Consider the following 18892-nt stretch of genomic DNA (forward strand, 5'->3'; position numbering starts at 1 on the left):
AGGGAAGTCCCTAAAACTGCATTTTTTTTTAAATTTTATTTTTTTAACATATTTATTGGAGTATAATTGCTTTACAATGGTGAGTTAGTTTCTGCTTTATAACAAGGTGAATCAGTTATACATATACATTTATCCCCATATCTCCTCCCTCTTGCGTCTCCCTCCCACCCTCCCTATCCCACCCCTCTAGGTGGTCACAAAGCATCGAGCTGACCTCCCTGTGCTATGCGGCTGCTTCCCACTAGCTATCTATTTTTAAAACTGCATTTTGATCAACAGAATGTTCAAGCTGATTTAAAAATACAAATTCTGATATAACTCCCTAATTTAGCAATCACTTTAAAAGTTAGAAACATTTCATTTATTTTGCAAGGATTCTTTGTGAATTTTAATATTTTCTATTCTTTACCCATTTTTCTTAGAGAATAACAAAAACTATAAACAGAAAAACGTTAAGTGTCATAATGATATAAGCAGGTATCAGATCAATCAGTTATGTTTTATTTTTTAAATAGTGTGCAATATGCATTTGCTTTTTCATTTACGGACTTTTTACTAAGTACCTACTACATGTAAGGCCCTAGGGACATAAAAAGAAGAAAGGAAATTCTTGCCCTCTAGGGGAAACTAGAAATTCTGCAATTATACAGTTCATATGGTCCTGTATGAACTGATTATGAACAAATAGAAAATATTAATTGGCACTTGTCTATATGTTCTCTCAAAGCAATTTCATGTCCTATTTACATAGTTGGTCGTCTCTCCCTTAGACTTCTGGCCCAGAAGTCTAAGGGGCTTCTATTCTGAAGTCTGAGGGGCTTTTCTAGTTCTCAGCTATCACTCACTAAGTGATCAGGTCCCTGCTGGCTCTAATGTTCTATAACTAGTATGTTCTACTCTACATACTAGTTGTTGGTTTTTTTAAAAAAAATATTGCTGACTGAACACAACATTCAGCACACAGTGAAACCTTTTCTCAGCATGATCTGCACTGTCTAAAAGCAGAAAAAACAGCCTTCAGTAGATTATACTGATACATACAATTATTATGAGTGGGAAAATAGACATCTTCTCAGTGTACCACTCTAAGGGCAATGGTTACACCCTGGCCCAGGTGTCATAAATATGTCATGATTTAGAACCTGCTGCATAAAAAAATAAATAAAATTAAATTTAAAAAAAAAAAAACATGATTTTTCAGGGACTTTTTCCACCTGATTTGATGACCTTCACTACCACCACTCTCAATGTTAATCTGGAAAAGCACTGATCATGGCTCCCAGGGAAAAACCGTACAGCCTTGTAAAGTACTCCCTGTAGTTCTGACACTGGGATACAGTGGAAAGGTAGTTTGGCCCACAATAGTTCAAATGAAAGGATTTATTATAAAAGTAACTGAAGTTCAGAAATAGACTACTTAAAAGATATATTTTTCAGATATAAGTTCAATATAATTTGTTTATTGACATAAGGAATTATAATGGACACTAACCTACATGTGCTATGTGGTAATCCCAATGTTTACTGAAAGAATTCCCTCTATTCCTGAGAAAAGGGAATGGCAAAGGAGGAATATTTGAATTCGGGAAGCTCAACCTACTAGCTCCACATTTTTTCCCCCATTTTAATCACTCAATGTTCTTCCAAATTCTTTTTTCCCTAGCCTAGCTACGATTCTGCTTCTTTCCAACTACCCCAATTCCTTGGCATTTCCTCCTTCCATCTCTCCGGAAAGAAACCACACCTCCACCTATGAAACTGCCTCTATTTTTACTCTATCCTAGTTTCCCCCTTATATCGTGTGCTTCAGTGTGAGAGCACACACTTCAAGGAACGTTTCCATCTTCTCCACACAGGCTACCTCCCACATGACTCAGGTTCCTCTCAGCATTTATTCCGCCAGTTTTACTCCTTGCTTAATTATTATTTTCTTCCTTCTCCTGTAACTCTGATCCAAACCTGGAGTTTGAGATATGGAAAGAAAGCATTCTTGCCCAAGACAATTATATTATGTTCAGGAATAAGTATGATAAGAAAGATATATGTGAGAGTATTATTAGCACATGGCCTGTGTTTGCAGGCAAGGTATAAATTACAGAAGCAGATTAAGGGAAAAAAATTAAGAAGATATATGGAAGAACTGGACAGATGTCAAGAGAAGTAATAAGACTGGACACCCTTTTCATATGCCTGTCCCCGTAATCTAAGGTAGGGGTCGGCAAGTTAGGGCCTGTGAGCCAAATCTGGCCTGTTCACCTATTTTTGTAAATACTGTGTATGGCACACAGGCATGCTCATTCATTTACATACTGCCTACGTCTGCTTTAGCACTACAGTGGCAGCAGTAGTGGGGACAGACAGCAGAGCCCACAAATATTTATCTGGCTCTTAGTGAACAGATAAGGCTTGCTGACTCCTGATCTAAAGCATCCTCTTGCCTCTTCCTGAACTTACTTTCTCCCTCTATTAAGAACTAAGAGTTGTGGGACATAAATTATCATTTTTTTCTCTTTAACACTGATTCTCTAGGGCTTTCCAGGTATTCTACCGTATCATCTGCAAAAAGAGATAACTCAGAGGTCAGCAAACTTCTTCTAAAGGCTCAGATAGTAAATGGTAGGCTTGTGGGCCTAATACTTTGCAGGCAAGATGGATGCTAAAATTAGTAGGCAAATGTATAGAAAAACAAGTTCATTCGAATAGTCTCAAAGTATCTTCTCACAAGATACTTATTACTTACAACGGGAAAAACAGTAACTTTATATAAAGTGGAAAACCTAACACCACCTTAACCAGATTGCCAACATTAACATCATCAGTAATAAGACATCTTGACATTATATATCTCCTTATTCAATGCCATCGATTTTCCTCTTACCCTGGCTTTAAATGTATACCACAGATTCCTTTTTTTTTTTTAAGAACTTTTTTAAAAAATTAATTAATTTATTTATTTTTGGCTGTGTTGGGTGTTCGTTGCTGTGCGCGGTGCAATGGGGGATACTAGTTGTGGCAAGTGGGGGCTACTCTTCATTGTGGTGCGCGGGCTTTTCATTGCGGTGGCTTCTTTTGTTGCTGAGCACCAGCTCTAGGTGCACGGGCTTCAGTAGCTGTGGCTCGCGGGCTCTAGAGTGCAGGCTCAGGAGTTGCGGTGCACGGGCTTAGTTGCTCCGTGGCATGTGGGATCTACCCGGACCAGGGATCAAGCCCATGTCCCCTGCAATGGCAGGCAGATTCTTAACCACTGCACAACCAGGGAAGTCCCTATACCACAGATTCTGATATGTAGTGTTTTAATTATCATTATTTTTCCTATAACTTCAGTTTGTATTTTCCCTTTCACCCAAGAGTAGTTTAATTGGAGGTTTTTAAGTTTCCAGGTGGAAGGGCCTTTGACATTTTTGTTTTTGTTAGCAATTTCTAGTTCTATTACAGTGTGATCAGACCGTGTAATATTTCTGCTTTATGGAACAACTTATATGTTTTCTTGGTGACCTGATAACTGATCAATTTTTGTGAATGTCCCAGGGGTACTTGAGCAGAAGGTGTAACCTCTATCATCAGGGTGTAGATATTGAAAAATATGCCTAAGATCTACCTTATTGATTGTGTTGTTTGTCTTCTCTTATTCTTTGTTCACTTGAATTCAGTCTTGAACTGAGTTGTATATTAAAATCTCCAATTACTAGTGTGTTTCTTTGTCTCCTTGAATCTCTCATACCTGTTGCTTCCTAAAGATGACTGTTGTGATTCTGGTGACTAAATATTAATAAATACTATGTCCCACTTGTGAACTGTGACACTTAACCTTAAAAAGTACCCTTCCATCTCAATAACTTTTAAAGCTTTTTTTGGCTTGAATTCTACATTGTCTGATATCAGGATTGTTATTCTCTTCTGACCGTTTCCATTTTTCTGGTTTATCTTTGTCCATCCCTTTCTGAAACATATTTTTTTAGGTGTATCTCTTGTATACAGCATATGTATACAGCTATATAAACCAAACTAAAAATCTTTTTCTTTTAATAGATGCCCCCATTCACATTTATTGCTATGACTGATATGTTTGGTCTTAACTCTGTCATAGTATTTTATAATTATGTGTATTTTGTCATATTTGCTATATTTCTTTCTCTACAAGATGAGTATTCTTTGTACTTTAATTTATAAACTTTTAAGAATATATATTTTAGAAGGTTTGCCTTTTTGTTCTAATGGTCACCTTTGGACATTTACCTTTTTAAATGCTCTTAGTCCCCTGTTTCCTTAATTAACCTTTTGCTATTGAGTTTCTCAGTTTTTTTTTTTTTTTAACACACACTGTATTTTATTTTTACAAGAGATAAATAGACTGACACCAAGCATTGTAAATGGATGACCACAACAAAAGCAACAATGATTGCAATTACCAAACACGAAACACACTCATACTATGTCATAATATTGACATTCAGTCCAGTAATCCTCCACTGTAACAGCTCCTTTACTTTGCAGTGAAAATTGATTTGTATATTCTTTGCCTCTGAGTCCTTGAGGGATTTTTTTTTTTTTTTAAACCGAGTTTCTCAGTTTTAATTGGTATTGTTTTGCTTTTCTTCTTCAGGGACTCTAACAATATGAATGTATTCCTTCTCTGTCTGCCTTCCATTGGCACTACTTTCTCTCTAGCTCTTTTAAATGATTTCTTTATTTTCATTCTCCTGGGGCTTTTTTCCCCCTGACTTTATTCAATGCCCTTTATTAGACTTTCATTTGCGTCTACTGTCCTTTGCACACTTTGTGATTTATTCAATTGTGAGATATCTTTTTCTTCCATTTCTTTCCTGAGTTCAACGAACTATCATTTCATTGTTTCCTCCATCTTTTCCTTTTCTTTCTTCTCTCCCTCCCCACACCACACTCCCTCTATTTCTTAGTTTTTAAATTTCTGATCCAAGGTGGTTATCCATATCTTCAATGCATGAACATATTCAGTTCCATTTGGGGTTCTGTCTTATAATTTTCTTCTTCATAGTTGTTTATTCCTGACAGGAAATTTCCTTAGTAAATATGTATTAGATTTTCTTGATCTTTTGAAATAACACTTTATGGATATTTAAAATATTTTTCTTGTTCATTTTTGTGGCATTGGAATGTTTTACAGGATTCATAGATTAACTGGTGCCCTCCTCTGTCAGTATAGCAAAGTCCAAACACTTTAGTGGATTTTTATTTGGTCAGAGGAGATATTGTGCATCTTCTGATTTTATAGTTCTCTTTTCTTACAGGTAATTAAATTTTATTTCTCCTTTTTCCCCTCTGTAATTATTCATTTATTGCCTTTCAGCTCCAAGTTCATCCTTTTTGCCTATTCTGTGAAAGTGGATCTGTGCCCTTTAACTCTTTTCCTTTGCCAGCTGGCATGGGAGTTTTGTCAGTAGAGGGCACTGGAGAGACCCTGAGGGAGGAAAGGGTTTTGCTTTGGGTTCCACTGTGCAGCTTGTCAAGCTTCTCCAGCATGTGTGGCTTTCCCCGTGCCTGTCTCCTGCAGTACACAGACAGCAGCAACCAATATCTTCCCAGAGCAACGTCTACTACCCACAAGTTTTGTATCAGAGTGTCTCTAGTGAGACACTTCCAGTAAATCGTTTTCTCTGGCACTCCAGAGGGCAGATTTCCATCAAGTTCCAGAGGGCAGATATTTCAGAGGGCAGATATTTCAGAGGGCAGATATTTAATGCCATATTTCTAATGGCATTAGAGCAACTTCCCTGCCATCCAAGGAGTGAGGACATACCCTCACCAACAAGGTCAGAACTCAGTCCTGGGGTGGGGACTGAGGGAGCTTTTCCTTGGATGCTTAATTCAGCCCTAGGAGTAGGAGCTGCACTTTATATTTGCTATTCCTGTATTCTTTACGGTTCTCTCTACTCATTCAATCCCACGTTATTCCAATTTTGTGTTATAGGTAATAATTCTTTGTATCATCTTTCCCTGTTCAAATTACTATGTAATTTCTCTCTCCTGATTGGACCCAAACAGATATGTGTTTTTTTCCTTCACCATTCAACTGACAAAGGGCATTTCTTCCTTTTTGTTTTTTTTCTTCCCCAGAAGCTACATGTTTTGAATCATGAATATTTTTATCTCCCTGTAGTTTATTATCTGATCTACCTGGATACTTTTTAGTATTTTCATTCTTCGGATAGATTTAGTCTTTCTGGTGTTCGTTTTAAATCAATCTTAATTCCCAGGGCTAACTTTCCTCTTCCCACAGTTTTTATTGATCTGCCTTCACTAAGCTTTGTGGCAGGGCTGGGTGAGGCAGGAGCATAAGAGATATTACATAAGGCCTTGGGGTTTTGTTTTTTTCTCTTTTTACTTACAGTTAGTTTGATTTGGGCATCCTTTGTCTTCAAATTATGCTGAGGACATAGCTTTTATGTAGTTTTATTTTTCCTTTCTTATTATTCTATCTTATTTTAGGAAAAAACTTTGGGATATGGGAACTTAAAATGTATTCATTGACTTCAGCTACCCTGAAGTGCTATCACCTGGATTTTTGCAAGTGTGAGATTTATTTCTAACAACAATCAAAGGAGAAGGAGGACAAAAGCATTAAAGCAAGAATCAAAATTTCTACACAGGCTCCAGCTCTGTCACTAATCTTTATCTAAAGTTGGATGATTCACTCAGAGTTAGAATTATTTCCTCATTTGTAAAATGGGGTGGCTGGAATAGTGCAGTGAGTCCCAAACTCAGATAAGCATGAGAAACATCTGATGCATATGGACTTCTGTGCCATACCCCTAGACATTCTGATTCAGTAGGTCTGGGGTGAGTCCTACAAATGGGTATTTTAAACAAACATCTGTGGTGATTCTACTATAGCTAGTCAAGGTCTCACATTTAAGAATTCTTTAACTAATCAGGGATATCATCTCCAGTTATATGAATCCATGTAAGCTTTTCTGATTCAATAAGCTCTAGTGATCTCATCTCAATGTAAAAACAAAGCAATGGATTAGTGATGAAGTGTTCCAATTAGCTCATTGTATGATGATTTTCCCCTATTTACTTTTTCTTTTAAACCAACCAGAGCAGGTAAAAAAAGGGAGGGGATCAGAAAAAAGGACAACCCCCCCAAAATAGAAAAACAACAAACAAAAGCAACTGTATTTAATGTATACAGAGGAAAAAAAAATCAAAAAACAAAAACAAACAAAAAAAACCCCCAAGAAGATGGAAATACACTAACCTCTTCCTAATACACCTCAAAAATTAATCACTTTCATAAGAGGAGTAGCTACACGTTTTGTTCCCACTAAACTTAAGCACAGTGTAGTCAGAAATAATTGTGGCTTGTTCTTGTTCCGGGGTCCCATCTATTCTTTAGTAGTAAATGCAACAAATGCCCCTTCTCATTTTGAAGAAAATCTACTGTACATCTAACATTAACGAGTAACACAAGCTCTAAGCTGCCATTTCACGGTACAATCTGTAAGTACTTTCTAAGAAAAGTAAATCCAAACAAAGGCATATATAAGAGCAACGTTAATTCAAGGAAACCCATAGGCATCCCTATGTCTTAGCATTTGGTCATCTGAGGGAACCTGGATGGCATAAAAGACATTTCTGCTAATATTGATACAACACATCTAGGAAAGACACTGATGAACCACCTGTTTAGGACATACCCGATTGCCGCAGGGGTCAAGCGGGTGTGCAGCTGAGGAGTGGTAGAAGTAGTGGTGGTGGTGAGGGAGCCATCAGTTCCAGTCTTCTCCCAGTCGAAAGGGTCACTCTCAATTACTCCAAAGGTCTTGATGCTGTTGTCAAACACGGATGCAAGAAGCTAAACCACAAAAGGAAAAAACTAGAGTAAGCCAACAGTAAACATAATCACTTTATTCTATAAGAGAAAAGCACCTCAGACTCATAAATTAGTTTAGTAGTATGACTTTTTTAAAAAGCCTGATGATACAAATAGGGGAATTTGAATAAGGGTTATATATGGATGATGATATTCAATTAATATTGATTTTTCTCAGTTGAGGTACTGGTTTTTAGTTACGTAGGATAATGTATTTTTTCTTGGAAGATAAATAATGAAGCGTCATACTTAAAACCTACTTTCTGATGGTTTGGCAAAAGGAAATGTGTATTGTATGTGTATGTGTGCATTCAGTTTCAACCATGTGATCACTTTTTTGTGTGTGTCAAAAAGGGGCATATATGATTCAACTTAAATAAGTGACCGGGTTAACAGGTGGTATATCTAGGTTAAGAGGCATATAAAAGTTCATTGTGCTGCCTTAGAATTTTTTTGTGGGTTTGAAAAATTCTTAAACTGTGTGTGTGTGTGCACATGAATTATCAAAAAGAAATCTGCTCTATTATTTTATTTATATTATATATTACTCCATTTTTGCCTTTAAATTCCAGAAGTCTAATGTAATATTGAGAAAGATCTCATAAAGACCTTCCTTTATGTTTGACAGTATGCAACATTTTCAATTTTATGATTAAAATTGGATTAATATCTCATCATTTCTCTTACTCTGTTAGTATCCTATCCTCAGAGATTCATCTTGTACATTTCCTGCCCCAGACCTGAAATCAGCACTTCTTCACTGGAGGATTTTTTACAAAGGTCTGTTTTAGGCTTTAAAGAGATTACTCTGGCTAAGAAGTAGAGAACAGATGCCATAAATAGGAGGGGGATGAGGGTGCTGGGAAGAGATGACCATTTAGGAGGCTACTGTCAACTGAGCCAGCATGGTAACAGTGGAGATGATAAGAAGTGGTAGGATTTGGACATAATTTGTAGAGCCAACAGAACTTACTGAGAGATTAGATGAAAGCTGTGAAAGTAAAGAAAGAATAAAAGAATAATTTATATTTCTGTCCCGAGCCACTGGGTAAACGGTGGTGCCATTTACTGAGATGGAAAGCAGTGAATGTGAGGATTGGGATATTGAAAGTTTTATGGTGTTTAGGGAGGAATAGCAAATATAGATACAAATTTGAGAGTCAGCAGCATATTGATATTAATGGGTATTATTTAAAGCCATATGACTAGATGATATCATCTAAGGAGAGTGGGTAACAAGGGCTAAGGCTTAGGGCACTCCAACATTTAGATGGAAAGAAGAGGTGGACTCAGCAAAAAAAATAAAAATAAAAAACGAGGAGTGGCCAGTGAGGTAGGAAACAGGTGTGTGGTGTTCTAGATACCAAGTGAAGAAACCACCTCAACAAGGAGATGGTCAAATGCTACCAATTATAAACTATAGTTATTTTTGATTATTTAATTGAGTTCACCCAGACTGTAAGCTCCATGAGGCTGGTACATGTCTGATCTTGCTCATCACTGTATCTAACCAATGCCTTATGTCTAAGAGTGCCATATTGTGATTTATATGAAATAAATATTTGGTCATTTACAGGACCAAAAATACACTTCTCATATATATTTGGTCTTTGTCCACAGTTCCTGACTCACAGCTCCCAAAACCCTTGAAATTTTCTGAGAGATAAGAGCAGTGGGAGCATTTCTTGTTATAGTATTTGATCTCTACTCCTCAGTTCCTGAAATCACTTCAGAGCCATAAAGGTGAAATGGGTGTCTTGTTATTCATAACAAACCCCTTTCTACCACAACTGGGTTTATGTTAATAAGGTGACTTTTGGAAAGCACCTAAGGATGGAGGCTGGTCACCAGAGGAACCAACCATGTGATTAGAGGATTGGAACTTTCAGTCCCACACCCCTGGCCTCCAGGGGAGGGAAGAGGGGTTGGAGGTTGAATCAATTACCAGTGGTCAATGATTTAATCAATCATTCCTATATAATGAAGCCTCCATAAAAACCCAAAAGGATGGGCTTCAGAGACCTTCCAGGTTGGTGAACATGTGGAGGTACTGAGAGTGGTGCCCTTGGAGAGGGCATGGAAGCTCCACACCCTTTCCTCATACCTTGTTACATGCAGTTCTTCCATCGGGCTGCTTGAGTTATATCCTTTGTAATTAACTGGTAATCTAGGGGGGAAATTGGCTTCCCAAGGCCTATGAGCCACTCTAGCAAGTTAATCAAACCCAAGGACGGGGTCATGGCAACCTCCAATTTATAGCCAGTCAGTCAGAAGTACACATGACAACTAGGACTTGTAACTGGTATCTAAAGTGGAAGGTAGTCTTGTGGGAATGAGTCCTTAATCTGTGAAATCTGATGCTATTTATCTCTGGGTAGATGGTGTCAGAATTGAGTTAAATTTTAGGAATCCAGCTGGTGTCAGAGAATTGCTTGGTGGTGTGGGAAAAAAAGAAATTGGAATTGTGGGTGCAGAACCCTTAAATAGTACTCTAAAAACAGTTTGAGAATAAATGTTTATTTGTACTAATACTTGCTGAAAGATTCACATATCCTACCTTTTGTTTTAAGTCCTCCCTGCCAAAAAATAATAGATGTAGAAAGGGAAACTAAAAAGCTAAAAGGAATTGGGAAAGGCATAGTTATAAAACCTCGGAATTTTTATTTTGGTCCTATTTTTGTTGACATAAGTTATCGATGTTACAGCTCAGATCTTCCCAAATTGTCAGAGGTAGAGGGCTTTAGAAAACACAAAGGATGAAAGGAAGATGGATTGAAACCCTGCACCTGAGAACTGAAACAGCAGACCTTGGACCTCTTTCCAACTCTGGAAATTGAGGTTCTCATAGGTTCCCACAGAGTGACATGTTTCTTTCCTGAAAAGTGGAGTCCCTATCCACGAGGCAGCATCTGCTCTGCTGTGTGAATACTCAGACTGCTACTGCTAAATGCTCTGCCTGTACTGCGTGGCAATAGGCATGGTCCTAAACAGTTTTTATTGTCAGATGATGGAATTCTTTTCTTACATTTATCATAGTATTGTATGTCTTAGAAAATGTAGCATATGCCATTGGTCCAAAAATAAGAAACAGTTCGTTACTATGATGGTGATAACTTGAGACCAGCAGCAGGAGGCAGAAGGATGGAGGGCACATGACAAAAGAAATAGAAGGAAAGCTAAAAGCACTGAAGCATTGAAGGCACCCTACTGGGAACAACTGGTCAGATGATTAGAGCTCTGTAGATACCTTAAAGAGCAAAACATTTCTAATGTAGCAGAATAATTTTCTAATTCAGGACCACGGTTGCTCTAAATCCTAAACTTCAACAGACTGGGATAGTAGAAATAGGACAAGGCAAGGCCTTTTTTTTTTTTTTTTTTTTTTGGTAACTGAATTCATCATATCACATTTGGCTAAAATAAATAATAAGACCGGAAAACTCAATTCAGTTACTCATTCAACTAGATTTCAGAATATAAATCATTAACCTTAGAAATCAAATATACATATACACATATATGTATGTATGTGTAAATAAATAAATAAAACTTGTGGTCCTCATCCTTTTTTATAGCCCAATACTACTGAGGATTAAAACACTTTCACTTTCCAATCAGAACAGGAGCTCACTGTGCAGTAATTCTCAAACTGAAAAGGAAGCAGAGCAAAATCTGAAAAAACCTTCCAGATGATTCTGACACTTCCCTCTAGGAAGACATGATCCATATCTCTCCACTGAGAATCACTGGAAATCTAGTATATATCTGACTCCTTTAATTCTTCTATTTAATAATGTATTCTTAGAAAATACAAATTTATCTAAAGAGTCCAGGTTTCTCAAATTAGGGTAACGTGCACCCTCAGGGGATGCAGCCATATGCCAGAGAGAGTTTAAAGTCATTTGATAAATGTGGCACAGCTTCCTGGAGAATTTTACTCAGAGTAAGACATTTAATATGATATTTTATAATACAATGAACACAAAGAAGTTAGAAAGCAAAATTCATAGGAACCTTTAGGATAAATCAAGAGAATACAAAGAAATTGTGGACTTATGGCTGACACTTTAAGACGGTTCCCGGACCTCTTGAGAACATGCTCATACTTTGCTGCAGTAGGAGAAATTGGTGAAATAGTGTGAGAAACACTAGAAGCATAACATCATCAGGAAGGTGAATCTTCCTTGAACGGAAGTAGGGAAAGGGAGGAGGTTGGGGGAAGGAGACTGGGGGGGAACCGGGGGGGTGGGCGAGAAGGGGAAGAAAAGAGGAGGGAGGACCTGAGGAAGATCTGGACAGACAACAATGCAATATTACTTTTTATGTGGCTACTGTTGTTGATTACTTGTGTCAATTTCCCTTCTGATTGCACTTACGAATAAGAGGTAGTTGTTTTTCTTAATTCTAATGGGATATACAATAAAATGCTTTTTCTAAAACATATTATTCAAGACACAAAAAAGTACATAAAAATCAGGTACTATGTCTGGGTAATGAGATTCTGAATTATTCGGACTTCCTATTTTCTGTAATTTCCAAACTTGTATTATGATATGTATTACTTTTAATAACAAGAAAAAATTTAACAAAAATGCATTATCTAAAATAAATTAATTGTATACATAAGCATGTGTAGTCCCAAAAATGCGTGATGCAATATCCCACCACTTGGAACATCCTTATTCTTTTTTTTTTTAACTACATCTTTATTAGAGTATAATTGCTTCACAACGCTGTTAGTTTCTGTTGTACAACAAAGTGAATCAGCCACATGCATACATATATCCCCATATCCCCTCCCTCGAGCCTCGAGCCTCCCTCCCATCCTCCCTATCCCACCCGTCTAGGTCATCGCGAAGCCCCGAGCTGATCTCCCTGTGCTATGCGGCTGCTTCCCACTAGCTATCTATCTTACATTTGGTAGTGTATATATGTCAATGCTACTCTCACTTCACCCCAGCTTCCCCCTCACCCCCGTGTCCTCAAGTCCATTCTCTATGTCTACATCTTTATTCCTGCCCTGCCACTGGGTTCATTAGTACCTTTTTTTTTTTTTTAGATTCCATACATATGCATTAGCATACAGTATTTGTTTTTCTCTTTCTGACTTACTTCACTCTGTATTACAGGTCCATCCACCCCACTACAAATAACTCAATTTCATTTCTTTTTATGGCTGAGTAATATTCTATTGTATATATGTGCCACATCTTCTTTATCCATTCATCTGTCAATGGAACATTTAGGTTGCTTCCATGTCCTGGTTATTGTAAATAGTGCCACAATGAACACTGTGGTACATATCTCTTTTTGAATTATGGTTTTCTCAGGGTATATGCCCACTAGTGGGATTGCTGGGTCATATGGTAGTTCTATTTTTAGTTTTTTAAGGAACCTCCACACTGTTCTCCATAGTGGTTGTATCAATTTACATTCCCACCAACAGTGCAGGAGGGTTCCCTTTTCACCACACCCTTTCTAGCATTTATTGTTTCTAGATTTTTTGATAATGGCCATTCTGACCAGTGTGAGGTGATATCTCATTGTAGTTTTGATTTGTATTTCTCTAATAATTAGTAATGTCGAGCATCTTTTCATGTGCCTCTTGGCCATCTGTATGTCTTCTTTGGTGAAATGTCTATTTAGGTCTTCCACCCATTTTTTTTTTTTTTTTTTTTTTTTGATACTGCTCTCCTACACTGACTCTGGGCTTGGCCACGTGACCTACTTTGCCCAACACCGCCCATTTTTTAATAGTTTGTTTTTTTTGATATTGAGCTCTATGAGCTGTTTGTATATTTTGGAGATTAATCCTTTGTCCATTGATTTGTTTGCAAATATTTTACCCAATTCTGAGGGTTGTCTTTTCGTCTTGTTTATGGTTCCCTTTGCTGTGCAAAAGCTTTTAAATTTAATTAGGTCCATCTGTTTATTTTTATTACTCTAGGAGGTAGATCAAAAAAGATCTTGCTGTGGTTTATGTCAAAGAGTGTTTTTCCTATGTTTTCCTCTAAGAGTTTTATAGTGTCTGGTCTTAACATTTAGGTCTTTAGTCCATTTGGAGTTTATTTTTGTATATGGTGTTAGGTAGTGTTCTAAGTTCATTCTTCTACAAGTAGCTGTCCAGTTTTCCCAGAACCACTTATTGAAGAGGCTGTCTTTTCTCCACTGTATGTTCGTGCCTCCTTTGTCATAAATTTGGTGACTGTATGTGCGTGGGTTTATCTCTGGGCTTTCCATCCTGTACCATTGATCTATATTTCTGTTTTTGTGCCAGTACCATACTGTCTTGATTACTGTAGCTTTGCAGTATAGTTTGAATTTGGGAGCCTGATTACTCCAGCTCTGTTTTTCTTTCTCAAGATTGCTTTGGCTATTCGGGGGCTTTTGTGTTTCCATACGAATTGTAAAACTTTTTGTTCTCGTTCTGCGAAGAATGCCATTCGTAGTTTGATAGGGGTTGCATTGAATCTTTAGATTGCTTTGGGTAGTATAGTCATTTTCACAGTATTGATTCTTCCAATCCAAGAACATGGTCTGTTTCTCCATCTGTTTATGTCATCTTTGATTTCTTTCATCAGTGTTTTATAGTTTTCTGAGTACAAGTCTTTGCCTCCTTAGGTAGGTTTATTCCCAGGCATTTTATTCTTTTTGTTGCAATGGTAAATGCGATTGTTTCCTTAATTTCTCTTTCTGATCTTTCATTGTTGGTGTATAGAAATGCAACAGATTTCTGTGTATTGATTTTGTATCCTGCAACCTTACCAAATTCATTGATTAGTTCTAGTAGTTTTCTGGTGGCATCTTTAGGATTTTCTATGTATAGTATCATGTCATCTGCAAACAGTGACAGTTCTACTTCTTCTTTTCCAATTTGTATTCCTTGTATTTCTTTTTCTTCTCTGATTGCCGTGGCTAGGACTTCCAAAACTATGTTAAGTAAGAGTGGCGAGAGTGGACATCCTTGTCTTGTTCCTGATATTAGTGGAAATGCTTTCAGTTTTTCACCATGGAGTATGATGTTTGATATGGGTTTGTCATATATGGCCTTTATTATGTTGAGGTAGGTTCCCTCTATGCCCACTTTCTGGAGAGTTTTTATCATAAATGGGTGTTGAATTTTGTCAAAAGCTTTTTCTGCATCTTTGAGATGATCATATGGTTTCTATTCCTTAATCTGTTAATATGGTGTATCACATTGATTGATTTGTGTATACTGAAGAATCCTTGCCATTCCTGGGATAAATCCCACTTGGCCATGGTGTATGATCCTTTTAATATGCTGTTGGATTCTGTTTGCTAGTATTTTGTTCAGGATTTTTGCATCTATGTTCATCAGTGATATTGGTCTATAATTTTCTTTTTTTGTGGTATCTTTTTCTGATTTTGGTATCAGGGTGATGGTGCCCTCGTAGAATGAATTTGGGAGTGTTCCTCCCTCTGCAATTTTTTGGAAGAGTCTGAGAAGGATTGGTGTTAGCTCTTCTCTAAATATTTGATAGAATTTGCCTGTGAAGCCATCTGGTCCTGGACTTTTGTTTGTTGGAAGATTTCTAACTACAGTTTCAATTTCATTACTCGTGATAGGTCTGTTTATATTTTCTAATTCTTCCTGGTCCAGTCTTGGAAAATTGTACCTTTCCCAAATTTGTCCATTTCTTCCAGGTTGTCCATTTTATTGGCATCGAGTTGCTTGTAGTAGTCTCTTAGGATGTTTTGTATTTCTGCGGTGTCTCTTGTAACTTCTCCTTTTTCATTTCTAATTTTATTGACTTGAGTCCTCTCCCTCTTTTTCTTGATGAGTCTCGCTAATGGTTTATCAATTTTGTTTATCTTCTCAAAGAACCAGCTTTTAGTTTTATTGATCTTTACTACTGTTTTCTTTGTTTCTATTTCATTTATTTCTGCTCTGATCTTTACGATTTCTTTCCTTCTACTGACTTTGGGTTTTCTTTGTTCTTCTTTCTCTAGTTGCTTTAGGTGTAGGGTTAGATTGTTTATTTGAGATTTTTCTTGTTTCTTGAGGTGAGATTGAATTGCTATAAACTTCCCCCTTAGAACTGCTTTTGCTGCATCCCATAGGTTTTCGGTCGTCGTGTTTTCGTTGTCATTTGTTTCTGTGTATTTTTTTATTTCTTCTTTGATTTATTCAGTGATCTCTTGGTTATTGAGTAGTGCACTGTTTAGCCTCCATGTATTCGTGTTTTTTATAGTTTTTTTCCTGTAATTGATTTCCAATCTCATAGCATGGTGGTCAGAAAAGATGCGTGATACAATTTCAATTTTCTTAAATTTTCCAAGGCTTGATTTGTGACCCAAGATGTGATCTATCCTGGAGAATGTTCCGTGTGCACTTGAGAAGAAACTATATTCTGCCACTTTTGGGTTGAATGTTCTATAAATACCAATTAAATCTATCTGGTCTATTGGGTCATTTAAAGCTTTGTTTCCTTATTTATTTTCTGTTTGGATGATCTGTCCATTGGTGTAAGTGGGGTGTTAAAAGTCCCCTACTATTATTGTGTTACTGTCGATTTCCCCTTTCATGGCTGTTAGCATTTGCCTTATGTACTGAGGTGCTCCTATGTTGGGTTCATAAACATTTATAATTGTTATATCTTCTTCTTGGATTGATCCCTTGATCATTATGTCGTGTCCTTCCTTATCTCTTATAACAGTCTTTATTTTAAAGTCTATTTTATCTGATACGAGTATTGCTACTCCAACTTTCTTTTGATTTCCATTTGCATGGAGTATCTTTTTCCATCCCTTCAATTTTAGTCTGTATGTGTCCCTAGGTCTGAAGTGGGTCTCCTGTAGACAGCATATATATGGGTCTTGTTTTTGTATCCATTCAGCCAGTCTGTGTCTTTTGGTTGGGGCATTTAATCCATTTACATTCAAGGTTATTATCAATATGTATGCTCCTATTACCATTTTCTTAATTGTTTTGGTGTGTTTTTGTGGGTCTTTTTCTTCCCTTGTGTTTCCCGCCTAGAGAAGTTTCTTTAGCATTTGCTGTAAAGCTGGTTTGGTGGTGCTGAATGCTCTTAGCTTTTGCTTGTCTGAAAAGCTTTTGATTTCTCTGTTGAATCTGAATGAGATCCTTGCTGGGTAGAGTAATCTTGATTGTAGGTTTTTCTCTTTCATCACTTTAAGTATATCCTGCCACTCCCTCCTGGCCTGCAGAGTTTCTGCTGAAAAATCAGCTGATAACCTTATGGGGATTCCTTTGTATGTTATTTTTTATTTTTCCCTTTGCTGCTTTTAATATTTTTTCTTTGAATTTAATTTTTGTTATCTTGATTAATATGTATCTTGGTGTGTTTCTCCTAGGGTTTATTCTCTGTGCTTCCTGGACTTGGGTGACAATTTCCTTTCCCATGTTAGGGAAATTTTCCACTATAATCTCTTCAAATATTTTCTCAGACCCTTTCTTTTTCTCTTCTTCTTCTTAGACCCCTATAATTTGACTGTTGGTGTGTTTAGTGTTGTCCCAGAGGTCTCTGCAATTGTCTTCAATACTTTTCATTCTTTTTTCTTTATTCTGCTCCTCGGCAGTTATTTCCACCATATTGTCTTCCAGCTCACTTATTCTTTCCTTTGCCACAGTTATTCTGTTATTGACTCCTTCTAGTGTATTTTTCATCTCAGTTATTGTGTTGTTCATCACTGTTTGTTTGTTCTTTAGTTCTTCTGGATCTTTGTTAAACATTTCTTGTATTTTCTCAATCCGTGCCTCCATTCTATTTCCAAGATTCTGGATCATCTTTACTATCATTACTCCGAATTCTTTTTCAGGTAGATTGCCTATTTCCTCTTCATTTATTTGGTCTTGTAGGTTTTTACCTTGCTCCTTCATCTGTGATATATTTTTTGCTGTCTCTTTTTTTTTTTTTTTTTTGATGGGTGTGATTGTGTTCCTCTCTTACTGGTTGTTTGGCCTGAGGCTTCCAACAGTGGAGTTTGTAGGCTGTTGGGTAGAGCTGGGTCTCGGTGCCGAGATGAGGACCTCCGGGAGACCTCACTCCGATGAACAGTCCTTGGGGTCTAAGGTTCTCTGTTAGTCCAGTGGTTCGGACTCGGAGCTCCCACCGCAGGAGCTTCGGCCTGACGCCCCCCAGCTCGTGAACCAAGATCCCGCAAGCCGCATGGGGTGGCAAAAAAATAAAGAACAATAACAAAGAGTAAAAAATAAAATTAGACTAGGAAACTAACAGATATATTAGAAAGACTATGAAAAAATGAAAATATAGATGAAACAACAACTGGAAGGTAAAACAGAAGCACAATAATAAAAAAAAAGGTGGAAAAAGCCTTACCTGTGGCGGGCAGGGTCTAGGCAGGGGTGGGGTTTGGGCAGTGGGCGGGGCCTATGTTTAGGACCCACAGGGCTGGAAAAGGCCCTGGAGGGGTGTGGGGCTTAGGCTCAATGGAACAGAAGGGGTCCAGGCGTGCCTCTGGTCTCAGAGGGTGGGGGACCTGGCCTGGGAGCCCAGCAGGCTTCCTGGGCCCTAGTGGGTGAGGCAAACACCCTCTGCTCCTCTCCTGCTCCTGCTCCTCTGGTCCTGAAGGGCCCCTCCCTCCTGCCTCTCCTGTTTTCCCCTAGGAGGGCCTCCCTCCTCTGCCCCCAGGATCCACGTGGCCTGGAGGGTTCTTTGGAGGGCAGGGGACCTGGCCTGGGAGCTCAGCAGGTTTCCCAGGCTCGAGTGGGCAGGGCAATACCCTTATTCTTTATAGCAATCATTCATCTGACATAGACATAATGTCTTAGGGAAGCACCCCTCCTCTTATCCTTAGCACAAATGCAATCAATAGCTTTATCATATTTATCTCCACATGAAATCCCAGTTTGCCCTTTCAAAGAAAACGCAGACAAAGTCCAGTCTTTGAAAAACAAGAACTATTTGCAACGTGATATTGAGGACTGAGAAGCCTGATTCCTTCTCAGTTAATAAATGGTAAATTAATGGATCAGTAAAGCACTTAACCAGCAGAGCACAATGACAATGCTGGCTTGGCTGATTCAAAGACAGACTA

The 18892-nt window shown here is 37.8% G+C and overlaps 1 protein-coding gene across 7 annotated transcripts in view; it reads right to left on the bottom strand.

The window, feature by feature from the left end:
- TTBK2 (tau tubulin kinase 2) overlaps positions 1 to 18892 on the bottom strand; it is a 139202-nt gene that overhangs the window by 25945 nt on the left and 94365 nt on the right. For all 7 annotated transcript variants that reach the window (XM_082388721.1, XM_082388720.1, XM_082388723.1 and 4 more), the window contains one exon: positions 7677 to 7834. In XM_082388721.1, coding sequence (XP_082244847.1) covers positions 7677 to 7834 — 158 coding nt within the window. The remainder of the gene's footprint in view (positions 1 to 7676; positions 7835 to 18892) is intronic.

The sequence above is a fragment of the Balaenoptera borealis genome (genome assembly GCF_965194805.1).
Source record: "Balaenoptera borealis genome assembly, chromosome: 3".
NCBI classification, from domain to species: Eukaryota; Metazoa; Chordata; class Mammalia; order Artiodactyla; family Balaenopteridae; genus Balaenoptera; species Balaenoptera borealis.